General features: G+C 42.1%; 1 protein-coding gene across 2 annotated transcripts in view; it reads left to right on the top strand.

The window, feature by feature from the left end:
• Positions 1–20,251, top strand: part of RAPGEF5 (Rap guanine nucleotide exchange factor 5) — a 344,961-nt gene that overhangs the window by 209,515 nt on the left and 115,195 nt on the right. For both annotated transcript variants that reach the window (XM_044292732.1, XM_044292733.1), the window contains one exon: positions 3,951–4,073. In XM_044292732.1, coding sequence (XP_044148667.1) covers positions 3,951–4,073 — 123 coding nt within the window. The remainder of the gene's footprint in view (positions 1–3,950; positions 4,074–20,251) is intronic.

The following is a 20,251-nucleotide window of genomic DNA, read 5'->3' as shown; positions in this document are numbered from 1 at the left end:
TGTGAATTTTCCTGTTGTGTACACAGAACATGCACCACAAACCTGGTGAACAGAACATAACTCACTGAATGTGTGACATTGTGTCTTAGGAAGCCAACCAGACCAGGCAGCACTCTCTTATGGTTTTCAAATTGCCAAGGGCGCCAAGATTGCTACCTCAAATATCGGTGCATACAAAGAAATGTAATGCAAAGAAAATATTGGGATCGGTGTCCAAGAAGAAGCTGAGGGCAATGTAGAGAACATGGGGTGTGTGATGAGGCCACGTACTGCTTATGTCTGTATGGCTTTATATATGGTATCATGGCTCAGTAACAGGTCTAGTATACTATGAACTGTAATATTGAATTAGAGGCCAATTAGAGGTAAAAAAATAAATAAAAAAATCTATAGAGCCACTAGCTACATACAGACAACACTGTAGAGTAATGTCATATAGATTTCCTGTACTCCATAATTGGAAATTGATGTCCCATCTGGACATCTGCTTTCTTACAAAAAATAAAAAATAATGCCGCAGCCAACAGCTCATTACTATGGATCCTTCTACGAAAACCATTGGTGATCAGCTGATGCTGCATGGACAAGTTGTGTGTAGCAGCTAATTTCTTTTGCTATGGTTATATTCTTTCCAACCACACTTTGGTATGGCTAATATCCAGTGGATCCCAAACCAGAGACCCCTCTCTTGTGAGATACAGTTCCTAAGTAGATGTAGATCAAAAGGAAAAAAAACACTAGGCAGTTTTTCCTTTCAGCATTCTGAAAGATATTCAACAGTTTTGGAAAGCTGGAAGCTGATGCACACATTGGTTCTTACTCTGGTTTCTTAGAAACAACTCAAGGATTAATATTTAATGTGGTTATTTTTAGTTCAGATTCACATGCCCTAAAGTGGTTTTCTTGTAAAGACCACCCCTTTTCAGACTGAAACTGGCCCAGATATCCTCTGATTACCATGGGATTTGGTTTCAGAAACCCCCAGTGTACTGACCCCCAGTCTCCAAGAGCTGTTTGTTAGCAGTTCTCTACTAACAAACAGTGTAGTTTAGGATCTGAGATGTGCCAAAATTATTAGGGCACCTTATGAAATGCTAGTCGTAGGACCATACAAAATGCTAGTCTTAGTAAATCAGGGCCTAAATGTGTCGATTTTTTGTAAGATGCTGTTTAAAAACTCTATAGACTTTCATAGAAAATAGTATGTTGATTGCAAAATGTAACAGGTGGTGCCATAAAGGGCAAAAAGCAGGGATGTGTATTTACAGTGTGGAACATAAGTATTTGAACAGCTGAGAAAATTTTGATATTTGGTACAGAAGCCTTTCTTGAACAGGTTTTCACACACTGCAACAGGGATTTTGGCCCACTCCTCCACACAGATCTCCTCTAGATCGGTCAGGCTTTGGGTCTTTCGCTGAGCAAGATGGAGTTTCAGCTCCCTCCAAAGATTTTATATTGGATTTCGATCTGGAGACTGGCTAGGCCACTCCAGAACCTTGATATGCTTCTTACGGAGCCACTCCTCGGTTATCCTGGCTGTGTGCTTCGGGTCATTGTCATGTTGGAAGACCCAGCCATGACCCATCTTCAATGCTCTGACTGAGGAAAGGAGGTTGTTGCTCAAAATCTCACAATAAATGACCCCATTCATCCTCTCCTTAATACAGTGCAGTCGTCCTGTCTCCTTCGCAGAAAAGCATCCCAAAGCATATTGTTACCACCCCCATGCTTCACAGTAGGGATGGTGTTTTTGGGATGCAACTCATCCTTCTTTTTCCTCCAAACACGACGAGTGAAGTTTAGACCAAAAAGTTCTAGTTTGGTCTCATCTGACCACATGACTTTCTCCCATACCTCCTCTGGATCATCCAGATGGTCACTGGCAAACTTCAGACGGGCCTGGAAATGTGATGACTTGAGCAGGGGAACCTTTCTTGCAACCATGACGGCGTAGTGTTCTACCGACAGTGACCTTTGAAACTGTGGTCCCAGCTTCATGTCATTGACCAGCTCCTTCCTTGTAGTTCTGGGCTGATTCCTCACCTTTCTTATCATCAGTAATACCCCAAGAGGTGAGATCTTGTATGGAGCCCCAGTCCGAGGGAGACTGACAAGTCATCGTTAGCCTCTTCCAATTTCTAACAATTGCTCCATTAGTTGATCTATTTTCACCAAGCTGCTTGGCAACTGCCCCGTAGCCCTTTCCAGCCATGTGGAGGTCCACAATTTTGTATCTGGTGTCTTTTGACAGCTCTCTGGTCTTGCCCATGGTAGTATTTGGCGTCTGACTGACTGTGGGGTGGACAGGGGTCTTTAAAGAGCTCAGACAGGTGCTACTAAGTTAGATTAATGAGCGGAGTGGAGGTGGACTTTTTAAAGGCACAGTAACAGGTCTTTGAGAGCCAGAATTCTTGCTGTTTCTCAGGTGTTCAAATACTTATGTTCAGCAGTGCAAGACAAATACATTCTTTAAAAATCATACATGTGATTTCCTGAATTATTTTTATTTTTATTCTGTCTCTGAGTGGGAATGCACCTACAATGTGAATTTCAGACCCCTACATGATTGGGAGAACTTGCAAAATCGCAGGGTGTTCAAATATTTGTGTTCCTCACTGTATATGAAGCCTCAGTGACCATGTAGTAAAATCATAGCTGCTAAGAAATAGCTAACTCCATGGACCAGCTTAAAGGGGTTCTCAGGGAATGTTGATTTTATTTTTATTTATTTTTAGCAAGTGCCTGCAGCCTACCTCTGTAAACAGAAGATTCATACTTACCTGCTCCCCTCCTCTCTCGTCCTCTGTGCTGACTCTCTGTCCATGTTGTAGACCCTGGATCATTTATATCTGGTGCTGCATTGTCATGGTCACATGCTCTGCTGCAGCCAGTAACTGGCTTCAGAGGTGACATGGCTAGAAGCAGCATGTCACCACTGAAGACACTTATTAGGTGCAGAAGTGCCTGTGACCATGCCCATGCCGTGCCATATGTGAACACTCCGGGGACCAGAATATGGACACAGTGGAGGACCAGAGTGGCGGGAAGGTAAGCATGAATCTTCTCTTTATGGCGGCAGGTTGTGGGCACTTGGTAAAAAAATATATGTATAATAAGTTTTCCCAGCGAACCCCTTTAATGGACAGGCTACAAGGAAGAAGTAGTCTCATATGACTGACATAGAAAGAACTCTGGACAAAGGCATAGATTTTTGATCTGATCACCAGTAAAACAGCCATCTCAAACCAGTGACTCTACAGCAGTGTACAGCTTTGACTGTCCTGCTATGCTGACAGTTGTAGTTCTGTAGCAACTGGAGATCTACAGGTTGGTGACCACAGGTGTCAAATGGGAGTTATAAATGAACTCCGATGTAATCTTTTTTTTTTTATAGAGTTCATTGTATTTTATTGTTTAAAAATCCTGTTGCTAAGCTACATTTTTACCAAATTTCTAAGATTGCTGAAAACTTTTGGAGAACATATAAATATTGTAAATGAATGGAGCATTGTACTAGTTCAAGCAGCTCCCGCTCTGTGCTGGACTTGAAAACGTATTTAGTGGTCAGGGCCAAGGACTCGGGTAGCTGAAAAAGAGGTGCTACAATGTTATTTTCAGGAATGACGAGCCTACATCTCTTCAGCCAATGTCACAATTGTTTCTGACCAGCTTTCCCATGGGTTTTAACCTCTTGTTACAATTCTCTGATGTAACAGGATATAGGTGGGGAGGAACAAACAAAAGTCAGCATATCAGTCACACACATAGTGGATTGTGATTTTGGCTAATTTCATACAGCGCTGAGCTTGGCACATTCATGTGTGTGCTCTGTTCTACATGATCTGTTAAACTATTGCAGAATATGAGTCTTAAGTGAACTTGTCATCGTTGCCATGTCTTTTGACTGTGGATTTAAGTATTTATTTGCTCTTTCTCCAACCCTCAAGGCCGGAGTTATGTGCAAACTGAATGGACGAGAAGAATTCAGACGCATTGATTTTGTACAGAAGCTTACCAGGGATCAGATCTTGCCATCTGTAGCCAAGATACCTGACAAGAGGGAACAACAAGTAAGTCTTTATAACTTCACCCTTAAAAAGTTTGGTGGTAACATTGTATATGAAATGCTGTATGTGACCATAAGCCTAATAATTATTGTCAGACAATAAATGATAATTATCATGTCTGGGGTACTAGAACTGATGTCTGATCTATCAGAAATGTAGGGTAGGGAGATTTATTTTTAAATCCTGTTTTAGAATTTAGATGGATATTTCCCTCATTGAAAATTCTGATTTCTTTTTCTACTCTATTAAACTAGGTTATTTACAGGTTTTTTTTGTTTTTTTTTGTTATTGCATGCCTGTGCTTTTCAGTACAGGGCATCCCACAATACACATTTTTTACAGTGGAAGTCATTGGCAGACATGCAACAGCATAGCGTATTTTTACATAGGTCTGGACCATATATGTGGCGTGTACATTTGTAGATTTTCCTGTTATGTACATCGGCCCTACATGTTAGATAAATGAGGATTTTGGCAGCAATATATTCCCATTTCCCGTGCACACTTCTGTTGTCTGACAGCTCTCTAAGGTATATGGCAGTGTTTTCCAACCAGTGTGCCTCCAGCTGTTGCAAAACTACAACTCCCAGCATGCCCGCACAACCAAAGGCTGTCCAGGCATGCTGGGAGTTGTAGTTTTGCAACAGCTGGAGGCACACTGGTTGGGAAACACTGGTATATGGCCACCTCTGATTGTCATACTAAAGTTGGTTATAGACATGACATATTTATTTGCAGGCTTATTTTATTAGCACCTGCCCTTACTCTTAAAAATCTAAATTGTCTACATGCGCAGCCCAGATTTTACATTTAGGGTATAATTGACTTTTATTTTTTATTATTATTATTATTATTATTATTATGGATTTTTGTAACAAAAAGAATACTCCCATGTCAAACCTCACGCTGTTCCAGCATGGTGCACCATTGGTCGCCAGTGGACCTTTTTTTCTGTTGCAGAAGTGTTGATATGTCATATCAACAGCTGATTGGCACCATACTTACAAACATTACTGCTGATGCCAGTGATTGGCTTCAGAAGGCATATCATCGCTGAATAGTTGGAGGATTTGAAAAGGCGGATACTGTTTTTTTTTTAAATATTTGCTGCTGCTGATTTTTTTTTTTTTGATGGAATGGACTGCACTCTGAGTTTTCTTCCATTCACTATTGCAATTCATACATTAGTTATGCTCTGTTTACGCTAATATTATGGATTCTGTTCCTAATAGACACTATGATAGATACATTTTCAGAGGGATCACAATGAATTCCACTGACTTATAATAGGATCCATCAGGGTACCTGTCAAATCCCCTGCAGGGGGCTCTGTGCTGGCCCTGTAAGACTGAGCCATCCCAATGGTATAACAGGGTAAGCTAGAGCATTGCTTTCCCCCTTAGATCTGCCACACAGTACTAATACTCACATTGTGCCCCCTCACAGTAGTAATGCCCACATTGTACCCCCTCACAGTAGTAATGTTCACATTGTACCCCCTCACAGTAGTAATGCCCACATTGTACCCCCTCACAGTAGTAATGCCCACATTGTACCCCCTCACAGTAGTAATGCCCACATTGTACCCCCTCACAGTAGTAATGCCCACATTGTACCCCCTCACAGTAGTAATGCCCACATTGTACCCCCTCACAGTAGTAATGCCCACATTGTACCCCCTCACAGTAGTAATGCCCACATTGTACCCCCTCACAGTAGTAATGCCCACATTGTACCCCCTCACAGTACTAATGCCCACATTGTACCCCCTCACAGTACTAATGCCCACATGGTGCCCCCCTCACAGTTGTAATGCCCACATTGTGCCCCTCAGTACTAATACCCACATGGTGCCAGTTCACAGTAGTTATGCTGACTTTGTGCCCCTCACAGTAGTTATGTCCACAGTGTGCCCGTTCACAGTAGTTATGCTGACTTTGTGCCCCTCACAGTAGTTATGTCCACAATGTGCCCCCCTCACAGTACTAATGCCCACATTGTGCTCCCTCACTGTAGTTAGCCCACTATGTACCTCCTCACAGTAGTATTGCCCACACATCGTACCTCCTTCACAATAGTGATAACCATATTGTGCCCCCTCACAGTAGTAATGCCCACGTTCTTCCCCCTCACAATAGTAATGCCCACATTTTGCCCCTTTCAGTAGTGTCCCCTCTAACTCCATTAATAAAGAAAAAACAAATGCTTACCTGTTTCCCCGTTGATCCGATCACATCCAGCGTTCCCCGGCAGCAGCAGACTCATCACGCTGCAGGGCTGTCTAGGAGAAGGCTGATTCCTGGGCCTGCAGCGCTCCTTCCATACAGCCCAGCAGCGCGATGTCTGGACTGCTGGGGAGCGGTGCAGCATAGCTGAACTGCACAGGCATGCCCTCAAACTTCTGCTTCAAGGGCACGTGTCCCAGTCACCCCGATCATCTCCCCCACTACTCCGACGCTTACATATGCACCTGTTCTGCATTGTGAGCCTGAGCAGTGCATGGAGAAGGGAGTCCTGACTCCTTACACTTATTTCCTGGTGGCAGCAGGGTCTCAGTAGTTTAACCTAGCCTTTCCTTGAAGGCAGGAGGTTCTGTTTGGCAACTTAATATTTAGCAAGCTTTAATATATTACAGGATTTATATAATTCATTCCTATTTTCTATTGTGTTCATATTCTTTTCTCCCAATCGCCGCAAGTCATTTTCCACAGATGTTGCAATTGTAGCAAAGTTATGTCAATGTCATCTATTGTGTCCACATCTTCCACAGCCTTATATTGGCAATTTTGTTGCTCTGCCCATAAAGCATGTTGTGATCTGCAGTATATGTGCAAGGACAAAAATACTGTATAGAATACTGTATATCCATTGTGCACAGAAAAAATGCTCCACTGCAAATCATTAAGATTTTTCGATATTACAGTCAGATATAGTTAAATGTTCTGTGAACAATGACATATGAAAGAGCATGTGGTCTTATCGTAGTAGTGCAGTTGTTCATGATCTTCATATTTTAAAGCAAAGATCCCTGATCTGTAGATGGAGACCACATGCCACTCCCTTAGTATTTGTATCTGCAAATACTACTGAACACTAATTTACCAAGGCCAAAGACAAGAGGGGAATTAATTGATCCATTTTGTGGCATAAAAGAAAAAAGTCGCACATTATGGTACAAATCATATTTCACAATAATTTGTGACTGTTTTCACCTTTTGCCACTTTTGAAAAATGGCAAAAAAGATGGACACGGTTAGCTAGGAGGGGGCTGGGTCCACATAAGTTTACGATTTATAAATCTTCCCCAGTATCTCTACAACGTCCATGGTCAGCGTCATCCAGCTGGTGCTAAAGCTATAGTACTTGGTTCTAAAGAAATTATTGCATCAACACAGATAGAATTTGGCTCTTTATCACCTGTGATAGTCCGTTATTTAGCTCACCTTTCCGCAGGTGAAAAGGTAGTGCGATTAGTCAGATTATTTCGCACAAGGAGACCTCAGGAGACAGAAGTGCATTTCAATTGGCGACCTTCAGGGTCCCTCAGTGAGATGTGGCTTCTCGTGTGCTGTCAGCCAAGTTATCTAGCAACTCCCCAGGTGCAGCTCATCAGGACCCAGGCTTAGGTTTTTTTAACCCTTTCCTAAATAACTTTCTTCAGCATATGCTAAGAACCTGGGAGACACAAATATACCCTCAATTACTTCACCCTATGAGACACCACACACCTATCACAGTTGAATGCGGCTGTCAAACTTAGGCCTCGTTCACACTTCAGTGTTTGGTCAGTGATTTCCATCAGTGATTTGTGAGCCAAAACCAGGTACAACTCTAAACACAGAACAGGAGCAGATCTTTCCCTTCTACCTCATGTCTGTGGAGGCTCCACTTCTGGTTTTGGCTCACAAATCACTGATGGAAATCACTGACCAAACACTGAAGTGTGAACGAGGCCTTAGTGTGTTGAGGACCTCTACTGTACATTGTCATGTACATGATAATTGGTTAAATGCCACAATGTTTCCAACCTTTATCTTGTTGAAATATGTAACCATGCTGCACCCCAATTTTTGGTCTTCCCTACATATTCAACTTGAATTCGAAGGATACAGTAAATAAACAGTTATGCATTTCTGTGTGTTAAGAGTGTATTAAAGCCCAGAGAGTACGTTAAAGGGAACCAATCACATTGAACATGCAGTCTTAGACTGAGCTACTGTACCGTCAGTATGTTATATGCAGGAGAAGCTGAGCAGATTGATGTATAGTTTTGTGGGAAAAGATTCAGTAACACTTGTAATCGGTGTGTGTGTGTATATATATATATATATATATATATATATATATATATATATATATATAATCTGCTCAGCTCCTCCTGCCCTATAAGATGCTGCTGTCAGGCTAAATTTATATCATAATGGGTTATCCGGGAATACTCTCGCACCTAGTAACATCTGATGTGGAAAGTGTCCAGAATTGTGCAGGAGTCCTGTTTTAATTGATGGGATCCATGTATAATACTTGCTGGGTGTTCTCCTCCTATTTTGCAGTCCAAGTAGCTCTCGGGTCTTCCTGCTTCCAGTGACTTTAGCTACTTATCAGAAATATTCAGTGGCTGTAAGACTAATGCTCAGCAATAGCTGCCATGGAAATAGGGTTTAGATCGATAATGTCTTCTAGTTCTTCCTATGTACCATTCTTGTCCCAGCACAAGTACATGATTCAGCTGTGTTTCGGTGAGATAACGGCGTTCACTGTGCTATGAATGATGCCCAACTCACTGTCTCTCATTTATTCTTTGCGGAAGAGATGAAGTCCTGGCATCATCGACAGAAAAGCCTCATTTGATTTCCTTTCTCCATACTAAAGCATTCAGTTTAATATGCTTTTACTGCTGAATGACTTTTTAGAGGAACATATTTGAAACATTAATCATAAATACGTTGATGTAAATGTGCCATTGTGTGCTGTGCTGAGGGGTTTCCTTATGATTTTTGGCCTATTGAGGATGACTTGAATTGATGTTTTACCGAACAAATAAAGCCTTGTGTTCACACAGCGTATTTGGTGAAATGTACCATTCTTCGACTTCTTGTAGCGTTGATATATTGGAACTCATGCACTGTCTACCAGAGATGGGCTTCTATTTTGGGATGTTTAAGAATTTTCTTAGGCTCTTTAAGTTTCACAGTATATTTTCATGTATGGAAAATGTGCAAGGTTGTGTATGTATTCCTAATATTTCCATATGTGTACAGTGTTACTGTATGTAGGTGTCTTGACTTACTTTTATTTTAAATTGGGTTCTGTCAGCAAGAAAATGGGTATTAACCTGGCTGACATTAGTGATGTACTAATGTCAGCTGAACATAACTATATTAGTGCCATCTTACTGCGTGCCGCCGTTATTGAGAAAAAAAATAACTTTTATAATATGCACATGAGCCTCTAGAAGCAGGGGGGGGATGGGGGGGGCCTTGCTCCCGCTCCTAGAGGCTCCGTTCTCCCATCTCTGGCCACGCCCTGCTATCTTTGATTGACGGGACCAGGCAGCCCTGGTGACCTCTTGCTGGCTCTGTCTGCCGTGGAAATCTTGCACCTGCGCAGTCCCGTTCAGTATTTGGTGCAGGCGCAGTGAGTGAAGGACGCTCCCCGGCTGACGGCTTCACTCACTGTGCCTGCGCCGAATTCTAAACGGATTGGCGCAGGCACAAGATTTCCACGGCAGACAGGGCCGGCAAGAGGAGACCAGCACTGCCTGTCCCTGTCAAGTGTAGCAGGGAGTGGCCAGAGGTGGGATAACAGAGCCTCTAGGAGCAGAAACAACGCCCCCCCCCCCCCCCCCCCCGCTCCTAGACGACCATTCGCATATTATAAAAGTTTTTATTTTTTTCTCAATAATGGCGGCACGCAGTGAGATGGCACTAATATAGTTTTGTTCAGCTGACATTAGTACATCACTAATGTCAGCCAGGATAATAACCATTTTTCTGCTGACAGAAACCCTTTAAACTGAACATGTTACAATAGAGCGTCCTATTAGCCTTAGCCACTAGGACCTGCAGTATATGTCCTTCATATGTTGTCATGGCTGCTTCGAGCATTTTATTCCTTGAAGTTCTTCAAGTTGCTAAGTCCTAGAAAGAGCCTTCTTACAGACTATTTCTTCTTGACAAAAGAAAAGGGTACATTAGTTGCTTTTGAAGGTTGATGGTGAAAACTGAACTTTAAAGAGGACCAAATGCAATGCAATTTGTGGGAGAATGTTGTAGAGCAGATTGATCTATAGTTTTACAGGAAAAGATTCACTAAAACTTGTCATTTTATACATTTATATCTCTGCTGATTCTCAGCTCAGCTGTACCTGGTGGCCATCTTAGCAATTGATACTATTGGATGTATAAAGGCAGATTTACATGGGGCAATTATCGGGAGCCAGTATTAGTTGAAATCATTGTTGATGTGGACACCTAAATCATTGTTTCTGGGCAGCAGATTGTGCTGTGTGAACAGCGATTTGCTGCCCAGAAAAAATTAATCTGTATGAGAAGGAGCAATTCTAGTAACTATCCCTTGTTTGTAAATGAAGTTCTCACCTTCTTCCTGATAATTGCATATTCAGTCTGCATGTATAAATATTTTACATCAGCTCCTCATCCGACCCCCATTCTTTGTCTGCCCTCAGATCAGACCCCCAAGCTCCATCAGACCTCAGTTCACACCCTAGTCAGACCCTCAAGCTCCATCAGCCTTAGATCAGACCCCATCAGCCTAAGATCAGACACCCATGAGCCTCAAATCGGACTCCCCATAAGCCTCAGATTGGACCCTCATCAGCCTCAGATCGGACCCCCATCAGACCTCAGTTCAAACCCCTATCAGACCTAAAAAAAAAAAAAACATTTCTTTGTCCATTTGACATCCTTGGAAAATCCATCTGTGTTTCATCACTGAAGAATCAGTGTTTGGTTTGTGTGTTCATTTTTGCCCTCTGTGTCATCCATATTCCACAGAAACTGCTCAGCTGAAAATTCATTTCCAGAAAATCTACCTATGGTCAGTGAAAACGGACCAAACACGGATGCCATTCTTGTGGTGTCAGTGGTTTTTCATAGACTTTAATAAGCGTGTTTGGTCCGCATCATGGACCAAAGTAGTGAGTGTCTACTGATGTGTTAACAGTCAATGCGTACGTGTGCTGTCCGTAGAGAACATGCCAAATTTCAAATTGCCCCTTGCTGAACAAGCATGGTTGCTTTTGTAGTAGTCGGGAGATAGGTGTTGACCATACATTGGTCCATACATCATATATGTATGGCCAATTTATGTGCTATGAACTACGAGGGACATGGCATGCTGCAAGGTCAGGATTTGCCGATGGCCGATCGCGCTGTCTTATTGCGATCTGCTGCCAGCAAACCACTATACATCATGGGAACGAGTGATTGTTCCTTGTTGTGGAGGAGTTTGCTTCCCTCCCGATAATCGGCTGCCTGATCGGGGTGTCTAATACGCCCTGGGGATGTTAAAGAACAAGTAGGCACCTAGTATGAGCATTATGTCTGGGAGCATGATGGGATTAGTGTTTGGAGAAAATGCTAAAATGTGTTAAAAAGGTTAAAAAACTAGATGTAAACTAGTGGGTACTTATAGACAATGATATTGGCATGATTTAAGTGACTAAAATAATGTTTAATCCTCAAGCTAGACTGGCCCCAGGATCCAATATTGGTCTTTCCTGCACCGTTTTAAGTTGAAATCACATTTAATATCCAAAGCCACAGACAGCCCAGATCTGTATGTTATATTGTTATTTTAATATGTAGACGATCTGTGTCCTTGACATATCCCCATCATCTTGCTTTTATTAAGCAGTGCAGACTATATAAGTGTTATAATTATTAGTGATAACAATATTACCTTGTTGCTGTGTTCCGGGTCGGTGTCAACAGCCTGTAATAGATAAGTGAAATAAATCAGTTTTCCATTCAGCTGGGCTTATCTGCACCACTACAGAAATTGTTCTTTTTCCCTGGATTTCAGACACAAGTTATTACATGAACTCTGGAGTCAATGTAGCTGTCACATTTTGTATGTGCTTAAAAAAATAATGTTGCTCCATCCCAGATTTTATTAATTAACCCAGCACCATACCTTTTTTTTTCACAGTATCCGCTGCCTCTATACATTGTGCAAGGAGGACAGTATTAAATAGAAAGCATATAAATAGGGAAAGAAAAATGGTAGATGTAAGTTTTATATCCAATAGAAAGTGACCGGTTGCTACTGTTTCATCCTCCTATCTCTAGAGTCAATGTTTTAGAGTAGTCATCTTTTGTATTGAGCATGAGTGATGTGAATCTGTGTACAGCGCTGAGGAATATGTTGGTGCTATGGATCCAACAGAATAGACATAATATAGAAATATATCAGATTCCATTGGTTAGGAAGAAGCCTGGCCAACCATGCGCTATTTCTTTAATTCTGACCTTCAACTATATAGTCTATATATTGTGATTTTGTCATTTCCTAAAAGACCCAGAAAGAACATTCTTGCTAAGCAACTACTGCCATGAACCTGAGCGAAACATTCAATATGATCATTCTATATGTTTTAGCATGATATAACATTTTTGTGTACAAAGGAAAGGTTTTTATTTGTGAAGACTTGTACTATTTGCAAGGTTTATTGAGCAGTATCATTTGCCAGTATATGTTTTGGGGACACTGTACTCAGTCAGGGCTCATTTATCTTGTAATCAATGCACCACTTAGAAGCATTCAGGTGAAATAATGTGACCTTGACTTTTCAAGAGCCTTAATTGTGCGAATCATTGGTGGTTTTAAGAAATCTGCAGACTGCACCCTCATGTGCTATCCAGAGAGATGGCTATCTGCTAGTAAGAAGCCTATCATGTGCACTGCTGACATTGGCCAATTTCCTTCCACTGCATCATAAATATATACAGGCTGAACAAAGCAAGTTTACGTTTCTCGCCTACAAACATTTTGAGAGGAAGCACATGTGCTTTTACATGGGAAATGAATATTTGGATAAAGAGTCACCAGTGCTATAACATAGACAGTTCTTTGCAACATGCTGAAGTTCACCGCCTTGCTTGGTAGCCAAGAATGTAAAGTCTTCAGAATGCTATGCAATTACTGTGAATAAACCAGCCACTGTCTCTGCTAGTCACCTGTAAGGATCTGACCACATGTGGCAAAATCCACAGCCACACTCTGCAGCAGTTCTTGCTAAAATCTGTCACCATGCAAACGACTGAATTGGGTTTGTTTTTGTGTTGAGTCCTGTTGAAATTCTGCTGCTTTTCAACTTATACACTGCTGAAGATTGCAAAGAGGTTATGCCCAGTGAAAAAGAACCATCTTGCTATGCCACCATCTTTGCATATTTTTTCCCATGGAGCATTGCCATTAAGCCAGTCAAAATCCTACTCTTTACTAATGTTCGGGATGCACCCCGAAACAGCTGTTTACAGATGAATATTTGGCCTGGCTATTTATCCTTGTCATGTTCCAAGGCTTGTTAAAAAGTCAGACTTTGACTTATAGAGAGCCACTTCCAGAAGGTGGCACTACCGAGATGGTTCTCTTTCCCTGGGAAATACCTCTTTGCATATTTTTTTCCGTGAAGCATTTCCAATAATTCTCCATACACAGTTAGTCTCTTTAAGGAGAGCCAGCACCTTACCTACACTGCTGAGGTTGAAAGCCATCGGTAAAACGCGTACCATAAGCTGATATGCTTCAGATTGAAAACCCACAGCGTTAGCATACATTACGCATTATTTGCAGAGCACGTGGATGAGATTTTTTAAATATCATCCACTTTTCTTGCAGTGTGAATGCTGTGGATTTTCAGTATGCAGTTCTGCTACAGAGAACCCACAGCATTTACGCCTCATGTTTCCAGACCCAAAGGAAGAGACAGCACATCAGTTATAGCCATTTGGAGATATTCCTCTTCTAGCTTGTTGGGAAGTTGCATACATCTGTTCTTCCCACAATAATACTTTTCTGAAAATGAGCTCTTGTCTTAATATGTTGTTTACGTTTAACACTTTTCCCAAAATAAACAGATATGAATAAACTAATGGGTTATAGGAAAGTACAGCTGTCACAGACATTCCCGCGACAGGTGGCAGGAGATCGGTGAGACTGGAAACACGTGGTTTGATCTGACATGTTTTCCGGTTGGATCAAATGACGTCTGTGTTGTCTCTGGTGCTTGCCACACCTTCTTTCCCCAGGTGTGGCTATTATGGTCATTTAACCTTCTCTATTTATTGTTGTTTCTCCCACTATGCTATGCAGTTTATAGCGTCTGTTGGAGTTGTGGATAGCTGGTTTGTGGATCTCAGCTGAGTTCCTGGTGCTGCCATAGCCACTTGAACTTGTGTTTTCTTTCCCTTTTGTATTTTGTTTGGGTTATTTTGTGTGTTGCATTTGCCTGTCATTTGTATTAAGTCCTGAGGGAGACTCCTGTTCGTCCTTCCTTTTGGAAGAACAGGTTGTCTCAGTCCTGACATTAAAACCAGGGTCCTATAGGGTGAGTTAGGATACTAGGTATTCCTGTGTATGAACTCACCTAAGTCAGGACTTTGATTAGAGTTTTACTAGGAGGTGTCCATCTCCTTTCCCTAGTTTCCAGGCCTTATTCCCTCACCCCTTTCTCTCCTATGTCCGGTGTGGTGTTTCCCTCCCACACTGAATGTGACATTATACACCGCCAAAACCGTCATTTTTATTTATTTTTTTGCTTGTTTCAGTACAGCCATGGATCCTATTGCTCCACTGGCCGCACAGCTGGATGGGATGTCTTTGGAGATAGCTGACCTCCGCACGGCTGTCTCGGAGATCCAGAGACCACAGGCTGCTGGTCCTAGCAGTGGTTCAGGCCTGTCTCGAGTTTAAAGTTGCGTCTCTGGGGGAAGTGGTAATTTCATTTTGTTTAGGGAGGCTTGCAAATTGTATTTTAGGCTACGTCCACACTCATCTGGGATGAGATTCAGAGAGTTGGTGTGGTTATTTTGTTGCTTAAATGGGACGCTCAGTCATGGGCTTTTTTTCTGCCGACTGGATCGCAGTCTCTCCGGTCGGTGGATTACTTTTTCAAAGCTCTGGGTCTCATTTATGATGATCCGGATCGGTCCTCCCTGGCTGGGACCAAGCTACGTGGCCTTCGTCAGGGAGCGCATACTGCTGAGATCTATTGCTCTGAGTTTAGTAGGTGGGCTATGGATACTGAGTGGAACGATCCGGCTCTCCATAGTCAGTTTTGTCAGGGATTATCAGAGAGGCTGAAGGACGCTTTGGCCGTTCCTGAGAATCCTGAGTCTCTGGAAGCCGCTATGTCTTTTGCAGTATGCATTGATAGACGACTGAAGGAGAGATCTAGGGGTCCCCACTCTCAGGACGTACTATCACATAATGTATAGTCTTCATCTGACACTTTGGGTGAAGATACTCCTGGGTTTATGTCTGGGTATGAACCCATGCAATTAGCTTGAGCTACTCCTGGATCTGCTTTTAAGTGTATTAGTCGTAGGAAGGGAGTGTGTTTTTTGTATTTTTTTTGCAGACAAAAGAGACATTTTATCGATGTATGTCCATAAATTCAGCATCAAAAAGAAAAAAAAAGGGGACGTCTAATTCTCATCTTACTCTTGGAGGGGTGAGAGGAGAGTCTGAGAACGTGCATTTGACTTTAACTGGTAGTACCTGATTTCTCCTGACTGCCGAGGTGGCGCTAGAGTCCAAGACTGTGGGGATTGAGGTGTTTATCGACAGTGGGGCAGAGGTGAACCTGATTAATGCTCAATTTGTCCGTATGCACAGGTTGTCCCCAAGTGTATTAGAGAAAAACTTTTCAATTTTTGCTATTGATTCTGCACCTCTAACTCAGAAGTGTTTATCTCAGATGGTGCATGACATCTTATTAAGAGTGAGTGACTTTCATCAGGAATTCATCTCCTGTTTTGTGTTGGAGGCTCTCCCGGCTCTATTGGTTTTGGGTTTTACCGTGGTTAAGCGAGCACAATCCAACCATCGATTGGCAAGCTAGACAGATTCTTGATTGGGGTGATTATTGTATTGACAATTGTCTGAATACATCTTTTTCTGCTTTAACCACTAAAACACCTAGAGGTGAAGGTGTTAGAGGCTCAGGAAGACGCACCTTAATCTTGCCCCTCTGGGAAATTGTTTGTTCCATCAGAATTGCGTCATAAGGTGTCTAAGGAACATCACTGTACGGTTCTTATGGGATACCCTGAGAGTAGATCCACTGCCTACCTCATCTCTCATAGATTCTGGTGGCCTGGGTTGCGTAAGTGTGTTGAGGACTATGTATCAGCCTGTAGTATCTGTGCACGACCTAAAGTGACACATACTCAACCTTCTGGATCTCTACTTCTGTTGCCCATACAGTCCAGCCCATGGACTGTCTTGTCTTCGGATTTTATTACTGATCTGCCTAATTCATCTGGAAAGACAGTTATTCTGGTGGTAGTTGATCGTTTTAGTAAAATGGTGCACTTTATAGCATTGCCTGTCCTACCTAATGCGAAAACACTTGCGCAAGTGTTTGTTGACAACATTGTGAAAACTCATGGCATTCCCTCTGACGTGGTCTCAGATCATGGGTCTCAGTTTGTGTCCAGATTCTGGAAGGCGTTCTCTACTCGGCTGGGGGTACAACTGTCTTTTTCTTCTGCTTTTCATCAACAGACGAATGGACAGACGGAGTGCACTAATCAGAGTCTGGAGACTTACTTAAGATGTTTTGTCTCTGAGAACAAGGAGGAATGGTCCTCGTTTTTGTCTTTGGCAGAGTTTACCATAAACAGTCATAGACAGGAGTCCACTGGTAAGTCGCCTTTTTTTTGGGCATATGGGTTTCACCTGCAATTTGGCACATTCTCTTGTTCGGATACTTCCGGTATCCCTGGGGAGAAACGTTTTTCGTCATCATTGTCTTCTATATGGTGGAAAATTCAAAATAACTTGATGAATATGGTCAACAAGTATAAACGTGTGGCTGACAGGAAGCGTATGAATGGTCTGGACGTAAGTGAAGGTGATTTTGTGTCTCTGTCCACAATAAATATTAAGTTGAAGGTTCCTTCTTGGAAGTTGGGTCCAAGGTTTATTGGTCCATATAAGATAACTGCCAATATTAATCCTGTAGCTTTTCGCCTTGAAATTTCTCAGGCTCTGAAAATTCATAATGCGTTTCACAAATTTTTGTTGAAGAGATATGTTGAACCTTTGGAGTCGTCCTCATTGCCACCTGCTCCTTTCAGGGTGGACGGCATTTTGCTATTCCAGATCGCCAAGATTATTGACTCTCGAGTTCTCCGTAGATCTATTCAGTATCTTGTTCACTGGAAGGGTTATGGACCAGAGTAGCGGATGTGGGTACCAACATCTGGCATGAATGCCAGTCGTTTGGTGAAAGCCTTTCACAGAGCTCATCCGGATTGGTCCTGAGTGCCCGGAGGTCACCCGTAGAAGGGGGGAAACTGTCACAGACGTTCCCGCGACAAGTGGCAGGAGATCGGTGAGACTGGCAACACGTGGCTTGATCTGACATGTTTTCCATTTGGATCAAATGACATCTCTGTTGTTTCTGGTGCTTGCCACACCTTTTTTCCCCAGGTGTGGCTATTATGGTAATTTAACCTTCTCTATTTATTGTTGTTTCTCCCACTATACTATGCGGTTTATAGCTTCTGTTTGAGTTGTGGATAGTTGATGTGTGGATCTCTGCTGTGTTCCTGGTGCTGCCATAGCTACTTAAAAATTGTGTTTTCTTTCCCTTTTGTATTTTGTTTGGGTTATTTTGTATGCTGCATTTGTCTGTCATTTGTATTAAGGCCTGAGGGAGACTCCTATTCGTCCTTCCTTTTGGAGAAACAGGTGGTCTCAGTCCTGACATTAGTACCAGGGTCCTATAGGGTGAGTTAGGACACTAGGTATTCCTGTGTATGAACTCACCTACCTCTGGGGTCTGTTCATACTGGTAGTTAGTCAGGACTTTGAGGTGTCCACCATCTCCTTTCCCTAGTTTCCAGGCCTTATTCCCTCACCCCTTTCTCTCCTATGTTCAGTGTGCAGCTTCAGGAAAAAATGTAAGATCATCAAATCTTAGCATCAAATATTGATTGAGACCATAGACTGCAGTGTCGGGTGAACAAGCTGTAATTTTCCATAGGCTGATTAAACTTCTTTAATATGAGGATCAATTAAAGTGTTTTATATCAATCGGGCAGGTATCTTTATGTGAATTCCTTTCATGAATTAACACATTTTATGACTTCCCTGCTTCTGTTTGTACCAGTATTGGGCAAGGCATTTGGGCATTGGAGAGCACATTGCAGAGAACTTGTTATTTCATGTTAGACTAATTAATCTTACATTTTACTCCCTATGGCTGCTTAGGTCTTAGCGACAGTATAAGTATACATGTAACTAGCACAAAGTTCTTAGTCATTTTTGGTATAGGAATATGATTTTAGTGTATGGGTATTGACCAGATCAGCTCCGTTAACTCTCAAGTCATGAATAAGTAATATTGATCAAATGCTCAGATTTTAGCTGCAAAAACAAAAAAATACAGCCACTGCAATATGTCTGCATGTATGCAGGGAGAGTTACATGCTTGAACACTATTCAATATGATACTTAAAGGGGTTATCCAGGAAAATATATTTATGACTTTTCCTGAGGATAGGTCATCAGTATCAGATGGTGTGACACCTGGGACCCCCACCAATCAGCTGTTGGAAGAGGCCTTGAGCCCTGCAGCCTCTTCCTAGGCCAGTGACAATATCCTAAAGCTATCCCAAATCTCTGTGTAAGTGCTACTTGTTTGATATTAGCACTTGTGACGTGACCCTTACAAAGGGCAGAGTACTTGGCAGCCAGTACAGTGTTCTCACCGCTTCCTGGAAGACTGTGCACATTTGTTTCCTCTTCCCGCCCTTTTCCTCCTGCACCTTTTGTTAACTGTTAAATCTTATCTTCATGCACATCATAGGGGCTTACCATACCGTGTAAAAGAAATTCTGTATCATAAAAAAAAATTGGGAGTGAGATTTCTGTTTCACAATAGCAAAAAAGTGTTTTCTGAAAGATGGCTCTGTTAAAACCATTGATCCAGGTCACAGGCACAGGGAGTGAGTCAGGATAGTTTGATATGATTCAGGAACATGTATGACAACTTGATGTTTTGGGAAATTTAGAGAAATTCCGTTTTTTTATATCATTCATTTTTGGGATTTAGTTCAGCATGTTTTTCCCACCTTTGTTTCAGCACAGTTGAAATGAAATAAGACGGATCTCTTAGACTTAGAGAGTATCACCACATACCAGAAGGTAAAACGGTCGGCCACTGTAGCTCCGCGCTTGTCGGCAAAGTCTCATGATACCTGTGGCATCTCCGTATGTGCCAGCAATTTAGAGAAAAATATATATTTTTTGTGGTGTGCAAATGATCCCCTAGGTGCAACAAGGGCATTGCTGTTGCACCTCGTTGCACCCATAGGCTGTGCTCCACACCAAACTCTCAGCGCTGTGACAGACAGGCCAGGCAGTGATAACATATTCATGTCTTGCCCTGGAGTCTTGTGTGAATGCATTCGGCACATGCACTGATGAAGACCAATGTTGCACCCTGGGGGTAATTAGTATATTACAAAAACGTTTTTTTTTTCCACCAGATTGCCAGCACATATGGAGATGCCACAGATATCATGAGACTTTGCTGCTTAGATTTACCTACTGGTATGTGGTGTCAGATGCCCTTTAAGAGTAATTGCAGTATTTAAACATCATGTTCCCACTAATCGATAGATCACACCCAGTCTTTTTGCTTGGAACCTTCCGTGTATGAAGTTTTGTATGAAGTTTGTGTATCATAATTCTATTGATTTTAAACACTGCAGTGCATTTGGTGTATGTGTATAACCCATATATTGTATTAATGAAGACTTTGCGAAAGAGCTTTAATAAGAAATTATAAATAAAGCTTAACCTCAGAGGCATCATTTTACAGCTCACCCCTATAAGCGATGTTTGTATCTAGTATTTGCCGTTATGTGCCTCTTTCTCAGCATTATACACTACGTGTCAGGCCTCTGATAAGCAGCACGGCT

The sequence above is a fragment of the Bufo gargarizans genome, chromosome 5 (genome assembly GCF_014858855.1).
Source record: "Bufo gargarizans isolate SCDJY-AF-19 chromosome 5, ASM1485885v1, whole genome shotgun sequence".
NCBI classification, from domain to species: Eukaryota; Metazoa; Chordata; class Amphibia; order Anura; family Bufonidae; genus Bufo; species Bufo gargarizans.
This window is presented reverse-complemented; position numbering and strand designations above follow the sequence as displayed.